Consider the following 12,682-nt stretch of genomic DNA (forward strand, 5'->3'; position numbering starts at 1 on the left):
TCGGCCTTAATTGATAAGGTTTAATCTTGCCCGACCTGCTTTGTTCTGTCATTGTCTTCTCTTTCTTTAAAGTCTAGCAATATGTTGTATATTTCTAGTTATATACAAGTTGTTTCTAGCAAAATCACGATGACAAAGCTTTCTCAGTACTTGGATCCGATTTAAATATATCTTCAGTGTTTAAATCAGATCCAAGTCCTAAGGCCGCAGGCATGTAAATCTGATTAGTTTAAAAGTCATTGGCCTCAAGGCATAAAAAAGAACTTTATGTGGACTTAACCCATCCACGACAATCCTTGATAAACGAGAAGTCCGAAGTTACTTGGGGCGCAAGTAATCGACCTACCTCTTGGTTTTATTTCTATTATATCATGATTATCATAGAACGCTTTAAGTATGGAATGGATTCTGATAGGAAGCCTCAAGGCCTACACCTAAGGCCCCACAAAGGCACTTATCTGGATTCATTCTATTCTGTGGTCTAAATGGTTTGAGTATAAGAACGGACTCTAATAGGAAGCCTCAAGGCCTACACCTAAGGCCCCACAAAGGCACCTATTTGGGTTCGCTCTACCTCGCAGACTCGGATAATCAGAAATATAATAGTTATCAGACCCCGACAACCATAAAGACCAAATATAATATGCTCAAGCGCTAATTTAGTTTGACAGGAAGCCTCAAGGCCTACACCTAAGGCCTCACAAAGGCGCATGTTATATCTAACACGGTTCCTCGGGCATATGCATATTCACAACTAAAACTTGACATCCATTCGACATCTGCCATGCTGAAGATGGCAGTGGCACGCCTGAGCACTACAATGTTAACCTTGATTGTGAGCCTTAAGGCCTACACCTAAGGCCCCACAAAGGCACCTCTCAAAGTTAACGCTGTCCTTCTCTTTCAGCCTTGCCCGAAGAGACTTGCCCGACGAGACTTGCCCGACAAAGCCCGACAGGAAAGCAGAAGCCCGACAGCAGCCCTCAACCGGCGCCGAACCTCCAGGGGAGATGTGTGCTCGTTGGCCAGGAAACATCCCCTACGGGAAATCCCACCACGAACAATATGTATAAAGTTTACGGCTGTATATATATATATATATATTAGTGTTCTACCATGTCAAAAAATCTGTCTCCATATATATATATATATATATATAGTTTACGGCTACAGTATTTTGTTGCAATTCTAAAGCAGGCCTAGTTACATACTGAGTTCATACACATTTTGTAGTAGTTTTGTTATGATTCCAGGTGAGGGTAGAGTGCGCCAACATAGACTAGCGCTGTCGGAGAAATAGTGCGGAGCCACCAATTTTCAGTAAATTTTGACCTCAGATGGAAGAGCAGCTTGTACGAATCGGGTTTATTTACACGGTACAGTCCACTTGGCATGTAAAATAATTTTGATTAAAAAAATGAAGTTTGTTTTATATTGTTATTTCGAGTTGAAAATTGGAAATTTCAACCATAACGATAACAATGGGGGTTTAGTCAATTTGAGTTTTAGAAGATTTTAATAAAAAAATTTAAGTGACAGATTTTAATAGACTTACAATTTTATATGGATTTTAACATATTTATATGGATTTCTATTATAAATTTCTATGGATTTGGTACATTTGTATGGATTTTATTTGTAGATTTTGATGGATTTGCATAGGCTTTTATTTTCATTTATCTAGATAGTTTTTACTAGCAAAAACGTCCGCGCTCTACTGCAGGAAATGCCACAAGTATAATCTTATACGATCTAAATGTTTTTGTCATTCCTACTTCTTTTTGGCATCGTGTGCAAAAAAACGTAAACTCCAAGCAACAAATTGATAGCTGAGAAGAAACAAAAAACGTAAACTTACTAAGGCAACAGCTACATCTTCAACTGTATTTTAAACTGCCCTCAGACCATCACGAACAGCATTGGCGCTTGACTGAGGCTGTATTCAAGTGTAGCAGAATGTATCTTAACACCGGGTAGGATGGTGTTTTTCTGATGTGTCTACAACAGCATATTTATATCTCATGAGCGACTCATGCATATGGAATTAACACAATCAAATCTGTGTGTGTAGCCATTTAAAATCACATTTTACAGTAGAGCTTTCAATGAATAAGTAGTTCTTATGATCCTTTTAGTCATCAAATTAAGAAAAAGACTAACAGAGTTTCATCTACCAATTTGTTCACTGCAATACACCTCATTCCTCAAATACAAGGACCAGTTGCACTAGGAAGTCTGGGCACGTCTACATGATGCCAGCCCACTGGCTTCCGGAAACTAAATTTTAAGTTGATCATAGCAGAAACAAAATTAAGAAAATGTGTCACGAAACATAAACTAATAATAGTGTCAGATCGGATACAGAACCATCAATTGTAAGAAGAATGTGTCTCAGAGAACAAGAACACTGCAATACATGCTATTTGGAGAAGTCATCCATACAGATATGAAACATATTTCTTCATATAGCCATTGATTTAAAGAAATGCCTATTGTAATGTCAAAGTAGAGAAAGATTTCACATTTTGTGGCAGGAGGATTTACAGTTGGTCTTCAATCATCAAACAAGAAACAACATCGCAGCTTCTTCCTAAAATTGTTTCACACCGTCCTCCTTTTGCTCAAATCCTAAGCCCAGTTCTGCAAGTCTCAATCTCCCTTCAAAGATGTTAAGTAATTCAGGTACTTGCTCTTGATATTTGATTACAAGCCTATCCAAGAAGTACTGCTTCTGTTTCCTGACAAGGGTACAACAACAACAACAACAACAAAGCCTTTTCCCACTAAGTGGGGTCGGCTATATGAATCCTAGAACGCCATTGCGCTCGGTTTTGTGTCATGTTCTCCGTTAGATCCAAGTACTCTAAGTCTTTTCTTAGAGTCTCTTCCAAAGTTTTCCTAGGTCTTCCTCTACCCCTTCGGCCCTGGACCTCTGTCCCGTAGTCACATCTTCGACCCGGAGCGTCAGTCGGCCTTCTTTGCACATGTCCAAATCACCGGAGCCGATTTTCTCTCATCTTTCCTACAATTTCGGCTACTCCTACTTTACCTCGGATATCCTCATTCCCAATCTTATCCTTTCTCGTGTGCCCACACCTCCCACGAAGCATCCTCATCTCCGCTACACCAATTTTGTGTACGTGTTGATGCTTCACCACCCAACATTCTGTGCCATACAACATTGCTGGCCTTATTGTCGTCCTATAAAATTTTCCCTTGAGCTTCAGTGGCCTACGACGGTCACACAACACGCCGGATGCACTCTTTCCATCCAGCTCGTATTCTATGGTTGAGATCTCCATCTAATTCTCCGTTCTCTTGCAAGATAGATCCTAGGTAGCGAAAACGGTCGCTTTTTGTGATCTTCGCTAGATTGCTCCGGTCATTAGTGTGGATAAGTATATAAATGGATAGATATAGGAAAGCAAACACAAGATGTACGTGGTTCACCCAGATTGGCTACGTCCACGGAATAGAAGAGTTCTCATTAATTGTGAAGGGTTTACACAAGTACATAGGTTCAAGCTCTCCTTTAGTGAGTACAAGTGAATGATTTAGTACAAATGACATTATGAAATATTGTGGGAGAATGATCTCGTAATCACGAAACTTCTAAGTATCGGAGTGTGGTGTCGTCTTGACTTGCCTTATCTGTCGATGTGGCATCTTCTCTGGAAGTACTCTTCCTCCATCCAGGGGTGGTATCTTTAACTGGTGGATATGCACAAGGTAATGTATCAATTTCACTTGAAGCTTACTTGTAGTTTCAGGCTTGGTCAAGCGCGATACAAACCATGTAGTAGGAGTCCCCCAAGTCGCCGAGTTAGGGGGTCTGCTGAAAGAGGTGACAGACAAGGTAAGCAATCAGAGCTCCGACTGATTGTTCACCTTCTCCCCATCTTGCAGCAGCATGAAGGATAAAGAGAAGAAAAATGAGAAGAGATGATATGAGATACCTTGGCTTTTGAAGAAGTAACTTTCCACAGGCTTATTCTTGAACTGGGCTGGAGGGTTTTCTGGTTTCCTCCAGAGTATTAAGGCCGACTGAAGAATTTGAGGGTCAAAACAAGTCCATCAAATCTAGAGTACGTTCCACCCTGCTGATATGGGATACTTTTGCTTTTGACAGAGTAATGGATGTATCGGCACGTGTGCTGTTACGCTTGTCTCCACATGCTTCCTTGTATCCTTCGCACTTGCCCTATCTGTTCCTCAAGCAGATGCGGAATCTTCCCTGAAAACATAAGATGTTGAAGATGAGTACTCGAGAGCAATGCCAGGTAAGTAATCAGGTAAGGGGTTCCAGGCAGTCAGTTCCTGGCTGGAAGCTTGATTCCAAGTGCTGACTGATTGCTCTCTTTCTCCTTGTCTTGCAGGTAAAAACAAGGCCAAAAGAAAAGACAGGGAAAAAGCATGATATGGGATACTCTTGCTTTTAACCCTGATGATATGAGATATTCTTGCTCTAGTATAGCTTGTTTGCAGAGGTATTATCTGGGGGAAAGAAAGCTGAATATTTCGAAAGGCTTCGTTGGGAGTGCCCTCTTAGATATGATGAAGGGTTGAGCATTTTTGCAGGTCTGCCTGTCCGTTGGGGATGGAGGTCGACATATATAGGAGTCTCCCTAACAACAAGTAGTAATGCTATTCCTTTACCCTGCTTGGTCATAGCACAGTAGTGGGAGCTGCCAGTTTCACATGTTTTAACTCTGTCAGAGCACTTTGAAAAGGTGGTCTGTGGTATCTGGCTCTCGAGATTCGGAGAACGATGCCTCTTCGATTTTTGAGAAAGCAATCATGCTGGGGGTCTGACTCTCGAGATTCGGAGAGCAGTGTCTTTTCGATTTTTGAGGAAGTAATCATGTTGGGAGTCTGGCTCTCGAGATTCGGAGGGCGGTGCCTCTTCGATTTTGGAGCAAGCAATCTTGTTGGGAGTGTTGTCTCGAATGTGAGTAAAGGTTGGGCATGTTTGCTAGTCTACCTTGCCACGAAGCACAAAGGTTGACACACAGGGACTTTCCAATTATCCAGCAATGGTACTGTTCCTTTACCCTCTCTTCGATTTTGAGAAAGTAGTCATGTTGGGAGTCTGGCTCTCGAGATTCGGAGGACGGTGCCTCTTCGATTTTGGAGCAAGCAATCTTGTTGGGAGTGTTTTCTCGAATGTGAGTAAAGGTTGGGCATGTTTGCTAGTCTACCTTGCCACGAAGCACAGAGGTTGACACACAGGGACTTTCCAATTATCCAGCAGTGGTACTGTTCTTTTACCCTTGTGGGTAATAATATGGTAGCTAGACCTTCAAAATTTATGTGTCTAAACTTTTGTTAGTGCTGTTTCTTTGCTATTCTTTTACCTTTCTTGGTCAGAGCGATGTAGTGGGAGCTGCAAGCTTCACGTGCTCAACTTTGGCAGAGAACTTTGGCAAAGTTATCTGTGGTACCCATGAGCTATTGTTGCGTGTGGGAAGTGGGTGATTGAACAGAAAGATTCATGTGCTTTCTACTTCACCAGAAGTCTTCGACAGAATGCCCATAATTTCTGCAAAGCTGAGTGTGCGTGTGACAGGTGCTGACAAGGCTAGAAAAGTAGGTGCCTCTTCGATTTCTGAGATCGGCCCTCTTGGTCTCTGAGTAGCCCAGCTTTTGAGAAAGCGAGCGCCTCTTCGATTGATTCGGAGAACGATGCCTCATCGATTTTGAGAAAGCAATCATGTTGGGGGTCTGGCGTGCCTCTTTGATTTTGGAGCAAGCAATCTTGTTGGGAGTGTTTTCTCGAATGTGAGTAAAGGTTGGGCATGTTTGCTAGTCTACCTTGCCACGAAGCACAGAGGTTGACACACAGGGACTTTCCAATTATCCAGCAATGGTACTGTTCCTTTACCCTCTCTTCGATTTTTAAGAAAGTAGTCATGTTGGGAGTCTGGCTCTCGAGATTCGGAGGACGGTGCCTCTTCGATTTTTGGAGCAAGCAATCTTATTGGGAGTGTTTTCTCGAAATGTGAGTAAAGGTTGGGCATGTTTGCTAGTCTACCTTGCCACGAAGCACAGAGGTTGACACACAGGGACTTTCCAATTATCCAGCAGTGGTACTGTTCCTTTACCCTTGTGGGTAATAATATGGTAGCTAGACCTTCAAAATTTATGGGTCTAAACTTTGTTAGTGCTGTTTCTTTGCTATTCTTTTACCCTTCTTGATCAGAGCGATGTAGTGGGAGCTGCAAGCTTCACGTGCTCAACTTTGGCAGAGAACTTTGGCAAAGTTATCTGTGGTACCCATGAGCTATTGTTGCGTGTGGGAAATGGGTGATTGAACAGTAAGATTCATGTGTTTTCTACTTCCTCAGAAGTCTTCGACAGAATGCCCATAATTTCGGCAAAGCTGAGTGTGCGTGTGACAGGTGCTGACAAGGCTGGAAAAGTAGGTGCCTCTTCGATTTCTGAGATCGGCCCTCGTGGTCTCTGGGGAGCCCAGCTTTTGAGAAAGCGAGCGCCTCTTCGATTTCTGAGATCGGCCTTCGTGGTCTTTGAGCAGCCCAACTTTTGAGAAAGCAAACGCCTCTTCGATTTCTGAGATCAACCCTCGTGATCTCTAAGCAGCCCAGTTTTTGAGAAAGCAAACGCCTCTTCGATTTCTGAGCAGGCGCCTCTTCGATTTCTGAAGCTCCGTCGAGTGCAGATTTTTATAGGGGCTGGCATTAAGTTCCAAAGCACACTTGAATCTCCACCAGTAGAAGCTTCATTCTTGCACTTCTAAGATCTTGATTTGTCCGACCTCTTCTCTCTTCAACACCTTTGAAAATGTCTGGCCCCTCCGACCGTCGTTTTGACTTGAACCTTGTTGAAGAGGCAACCCCGCCTTCTCCAGACAACATATGGCGCCCATCCTTCGTCTCCCCTACTGGTCCTCTTACCGTTGGGGATTCCGTGATGAAGAATGATATGACCGCTGCGGTGGTGGCCAGGAACCTTCTCACTCCCAAAGATAACAGACTACTTTCCAAACGATCTGATGAGTTAGCTGTTAAGGATTCGCTGGCTCTCAGTGTTCAGTGTGCAGGTTCTGTGTCTAATATGGCCCAACGCCTATTTGCTCGAACCCGCCAAGTTGAATCATTGGCGGCTGAAGTTATGAGTCTCAAACATGAGATTAGAGGGCTCAAGCATGAGAATAAACAGTTGCACCGGCTCGCACATGACTATGCTACAAACATGAAGAGGAAGCTTGACCAGATGAAGGAAACTGATGGTCAGGTTTTACTTGATCATCAGAGATTTGTGGGTTTGTTCCAAAGGCATTTATTGCCTTCGTCTTCTGGGGCTGAACCGCGTAAAGAAGCTCCAAATGATCAACCTCTGATGCCTCCTCCTTCTAGGGTTCTGTCCAGTACTGAGGCTCCAAATGATCCCCCTCCGGTGCCTTCTCTTTCTGGGGCTCTACCAACTGCTGAGACTTCTCCTAAGCAACCTTTGTGAAGGCTCCCTCTTGTGTGTTTATTTTGACTCATGTATATGTACATATTTGTAGCTTATCGGGGATATCAATAAATAAGTTTTCCTTCATTTCAACGTATTGTGTTAAATACACCAAAGCCTTCTTCGCTAAGTTCTTTGAATTTTCTTTTGTTGAAGCTTGTATGTTGAAGCTTTCAGAGTGGAGCATGTAGGTTGGGGTAGTGTTCCCTTAATTTCCCGAGTGAGGAAAACTTCTCGGTTGGAGACTTGGAAAATCCGAGTCACTGAGTGGGATCGGCTATATGAATCTTAGAACGCCATTGTGCTCGATCCTGTGTCATGTCCTTCGTTAGATCCAAGTACTCTAAGTCTTTTCTTAGAGTCTCTTCCAAAGTTTTCCTAGGTCTTCCTCTACCCCTTCGGCCCTGAACCTCTGTCCCATAGTCGCATCTTCTAATCGGAGCGTCAGTAGGCCTTCTTTGCACATGTCCAAACCACCGTAACCGATTTTCTCTCATCTTTCCTTCAATTTCGGCTACTCCTACTTTACCCCGGATATCCTCATTCCTAATCTTATCCTTTCTCGTGTGCCCACACATCCAACGAAGCATCCTCATCTCCGCTACACCCATTTTGTGTACGTGTTGATGTTTCACCGCCCAACATTCTGTGCCATACAGCATCGCCGGCCTTATTGCCGTCCTATAAAATTTTCCCTTGAGCTTCAGTGGCATACGGCGGTCACACAACACGCCGGATGCACTCTTCCACTTCATCCATCCAGCTTGTATTCTATGGTTGAGATCTCCATCTAATTCTCCGTTCTTTTGCAAGATAGATCCTAGGTAACGAAAACGGTCGCTCTTTGGTATTTCTTGATCTCCGATCCTCACCCCTAACTCGTTTTGGCCTCCATTTGCACTGAACTTGCACTCCATATATTCTGTCTTTGATCGGCTTAGGCGAAGACCTTTAGATTCCAACACTTCTCTCCAAAGGTTAAGCTTTGCATTTACCCCTTCCTGAGTTTCATCTATCAACACTATATCGTCTGCGAAAAGCATACACCAAGGAATATCATCTTGAATATGTCCTGTTAACTCATCCATTACCAACGCAAAAAGGTAAGGACTTAAGGATGAGCCTTGATGTAATCCTACAGATATGGGAAAGCTTTCGGTTTGTCCTTCATGAGTTCTTACGGCAGTCTTTGCTCCTTCATACATATCCTTTATAGCTTGGATATATGCTACTCGTACTCCTTTCTTCTCTAAAATCCTCCAAAGAATGTCTCTTGGGACCCTATCATACGCTTTTTCCAAATCTATAAAGACCATGTGTAAATCCTTTTTCCCATCTCTATATCTTTCCATCAATCTTCGTAAGAGATAGATTGCCTCCATGGTTGAGCGCCCTGGCATGAACCCGAATTGGTTGTCCGAAACCCGTGTCTCTTGCCTCAATCTATGCTCAATGACTCTCTCCCAGAGCTTCATTGTATGACTCATTAGCTTAATACCCCTATAGTTCATGCAATTTTGTACGTCGCCCTTATTCTTGTAGATAGGCACCAAAGTGCTCGTTCGCCACTCATTTGGCATCTTCTTCGTTTTCAAAATCCTATTGAAAAGGTCAGTGAGCCATGTTATACCTGTCTCTCCCAAAAGTTTCCACACTTCGATTGGTATATCGTCTGGGCCTATTGCTTTTTTATGCTTCATCTTCTTCAAAGCTACAACCACTTCTTCCTTCCGGATTCGACGATAAAAAGAGTAGTTTCTACACTCTTCTGAGTTACTCAACTCCCCTAAAGAAGCACTCATTTCATGTCCTTCATTGAAAAGATTATGAAAATAACCTCTCCATCTGTCTTTAACCGCATTCTCTGTAGCAAGAACCTTTCCATCCTCATCCTTGATGCACCTCACTTGGTTTAGGTCCCTTGTCTTCTTTTCCCTTGCTCTAGATAGTTTATAGATATCCAACTCTCCTTCTTTGGTATCTAGTCGTTTATACATATCGTCGTAAGCCGCTAACTTAGCTTCTCTGACAGCTTTCTTTGCCTCTTGCTTCGCTTTTCTATACCTTTCACCATTTTCATCGGTCCTCTCCTTGTATAAGGCTTTACAACATTCCTTCTTAGCCTTCACCTTTGTTTGTACCTCCTCATTCCACCACCAAGATTCCTTTTGGTGTGGGGCAAAACCCTTGGACTCTCCTAATACCTCTTTTGCTACTTTTCGGATACAACTAGCCATGGAATCCCACATTTGGCTAGCTTCCCCCTCTCTATCCCACACACATTGGGTGATTACCTTTTCTTTGAAAATGGCTTGTTTTTCTTCTTTTAGATTCCACCATCTAGTCCTTGGGCACTTCCAAGTCTTGTTCTTTTGTCTTACTCTTTTGATATGTACATCCATCACCAACAAGCGATGTTGATTAGCCACGCTCTCTCCTGGTATAACTTTGCAATCCTTACAAGTTATACGATCCCCTTTCCTCATTAGGAGAAAATCTATTTGTGTTTTTGACGACCCACTCTTGTAGGTGATCACATGTTCTTCTCTCTTCTTAAAGAAGGTGTTGGCTAAGAAGAGATCATATGTCATTGCAAAATCCAAGATAGCTTCCCCATCCTCGTTTCTCTCCCCAAAACCATGGCCACCATGAAAACCTCCATAGTTGCCTGTCTCCCTGCCCACGTGTCCATTTAAATCTCCTCCTATAAATAACTTCTCCGTCTGAGCAATTCCTTGCACCAAGTCTCCAAGATCTTCCCAAAATTTCTCCTTCGAACTCGTATCCAACCCTACTTGAGGTGCGTACGCACTAATCACATTGATAAGTTCTTGTCCTATTACAATCTTGATTGCCATGATTCTATCTCCTACCCTCTTGACATCTACAACATCTTGTACCAAGGTCTTGTCCACGATGATGCCAACACCGTTTCTCGTTCTATTTGTGCCCGAATACCAAAGTTTAAACCCTGAGTTTTCTAGATCCTTTGCCTTACTACCAACCCACTTAGTTTCTTGTAGGCACATAATATTTATCCTTCTCCTCACCATAACTTCCACTACTTCCATAGATTTTCCCGTTAAGGTTCCTATATTCCACGTTCCTAAACGCATTTTGCTCTCTTGAACTCTACCCTTCTGTCCTAGCTTCTTCACCCTCCCCCGTCTAATAGGATCAAAGTACTTCTTTTGTGTGTCCCGGGTAAAGTTGATAGGAGCATATGCTCCCAAACAACTTTGAGTGGAGTCGTTCGAAAAGAAGTTTCTATGGCCCCCTTGCTCACAAGAAAATCCATTTTACTTAAAAAATTCTTCTCTGTTAATTCCATAAACTGAGGATTCTTTCTAAATGCCAACAAGAAATCATCTTCAGTCCAACCCCAATTCTTATAAAGCTCCATCTTTTGTGCCCATTCTGGTTCATTCACCCGAATAATCACATACAGCACTTTCATAAATGAGGCAGATGTAGGGGGGACACCCATACTCGTGACCTTCTTGACATTTTCCTTAAACTTGTCAGATTCAAGGGATACTAGAAAAGGGCGATGTGACACCCAATAAGAGATTGAGGTTTCTGGCACTCCAAGTGCTCTCAGAACTGAAATGTTGGAAGCAATGTTGCTTCTCATTTTGGCCAGCCCTACCCACTGAATGTTTGCAAACAAACGAGAAAGCTTGTTGTCATCGAGAACAAGTAAACTTTTTATGATATGATAACAAGGCATGAGACTTCCCTCTATGCTTCGTTCTAAAACATTATATTCACAAGAAAATCCACTTCTCCCCTTACTATAAAGCCTTTGTAACGAAGAACTCTAATAACTGAATACCTTGTTACAATCCACGTCTCCAAACCTCTATGTCGAACAGTTGGATTTCCAGCCACATCTGCACGCTGCCAACCCATTATATTCACAAGAAAATCCATTTCACTCAGATATGTTTTCTATGCTAGAATCCCATGCCATAAAATAAGGGTCCTTTTGAAATGCCAACAAGAAATCATCTGCAGTCCAACCCCGCTTCTTATAAAATTCAATCTTTTGTGCAAATTTTGTTTCACTCAACAGTTTCATCGAATTAACCGCAGCCATAAATTCGTCAAACGAAGGGGGGACACCCAGACTCATGACCTTCTTGACATTTCCCTTATACTTCTCAGTTTCAAGTAACAATGCAGAGAGATGATGGACCACCCAATAAGAGATTGTGGTTTCTGGTACTCCAACTGCTCTCAGAAGCGAAGTGTTGGGAACAAGGTTGTTTATCACTTTGGCCGGCTCTACCCACTGTTTGTTCTCTAAGAAACGAGCAAGCTCCTCGTCATTGAAGACACCTAAACTTTTCAATGTATAATAACAAGGCTTGATACTTCTCTCTAAGTTTCGTTTCAAACTAACAGAGTTGAAACCAAGCATCCGATCAAGGTTGGCGCCTGAAATGCCAATAGACTTGAAAAACTCGAGTTTGGGCTTAATGGTCTTCTCAGCATCGTCTAAGAGCAGCCTTGGGCGTCTCCTAACAAGACTGGAGATATCCCTGACTCCATAGTGTTTGAAAAGATTAAGAACCGAGTCCGGTCCTTCTGGGGAATCAAAATGCACCTTCTTCGACGCAGAAACAGCGTCATCTATCGACAACCCACATGGATTTATAAGGTACATAACTGTAAAAGAGCGATCTTTCTCTCTGATTTTATCCTTTTCAGCAACTAATGATGATTTCGATGCATATGATCTGATAAAAATAGGCTCCTTTTGAAAGACACGCAAACGGGTCGCTGAACCACAAACAATTCTACAACATGGAAGCACTAATTGCAATCTTTTACACCAAAAATTAAGCATAATTGCACCAAAACAACCAGACAAAAATTCTTGAAGCGAGGAGAAAGAACACTCACCAAACAATGGTACGGTTTTCTTTGCTCAGCTTCGACACCCCCCCCCCCCCCCCCCCAAACAATTTCACCAACTGCTTTACTTCCTACGACAACTTTCGCGAGTTAGGGTTTTGCTCCTGCGCTCACAAAAACCCCGAACAGACTCGGTCACTCGAGTTAGGATTTGGGTCGGGTCGGTGGCAGTCTTGGGTCTATTTTTTTTTTTAAACAAACGATATTATATATACTAGAAGGAAGAGATGAACTTAGCCTCACAATGAACTAACAATAATGTGATTCAAATTTATCTTTGGCGAGAATC

At 42.6% G+C, this 12,682-nt stretch overlaps 2 protein-coding genes across 2 annotated transcripts; one reads left to right on the plus strand and one right to left on the minus strand.

The window, feature by feature from the left end:
* The first annotated feature begins 5,068 nt into the window (after window positions 1–5,068).
* On the plus strand, window positions 5,069–7,473 carry LOC126583436 (uncharacterized). Its single transcript, XM_050247785.1, has 2 exons — window positions 5,069–5,566; window positions 6,399–7,473. Exon 2 carries the CDS (start codon window positions 6,799–6,801, stop codon window positions 7,471–7,473), a length of 675 nt encoding a protein of 224 aa, XP_050103742.1. The 5' UTR covers window positions 5,069–5,566; window positions 6,399–6,798.
* Window positions 7,474–11,407: 3,934 nt separating this feature from the next.
* LOC126633841 (uncharacterized) lies at window positions 11,408–12,142 on the minus strand. Its single transcript, XM_050304388.1, has one exon. It carries the CDS (start codon window positions 12,140–12,142, stop codon window positions 11,408–11,410), a length of 735 nt encoding a protein of 244 aa, XP_050160345.1.
* Window positions 12,143–12,682: the final 540 nt, after the last annotated feature.

This window comes from Malus sylvestris, chromosome 9 (genome assembly GCF_916048215.2).
Source record: "Malus sylvestris chromosome 9, drMalSylv7.2, whole genome shotgun sequence".
NCBI lineage: Eukaryota > Viridiplantae > Streptophyta > Magnoliopsida > Rosales > Rosaceae > Malus > Malus sylvestris.

Bases quoted from the DNA above. Each gene is read 5' to 3' on its own strand.
- LOC126583436 (XM_050247785.1), top strand. From the start codon at position 6,799: ATGTCTGGCCCCTCCGACCGTCGTTTTGACTTGAACCTTGTTGAAGAG.
- LOC126633841 (XM_050304388.1), bottom strand. From the start codon at position 12,142: ATGTACCTTATAAATCCATGTGGGTTGTCGATAGATGACGCTGTTTCT.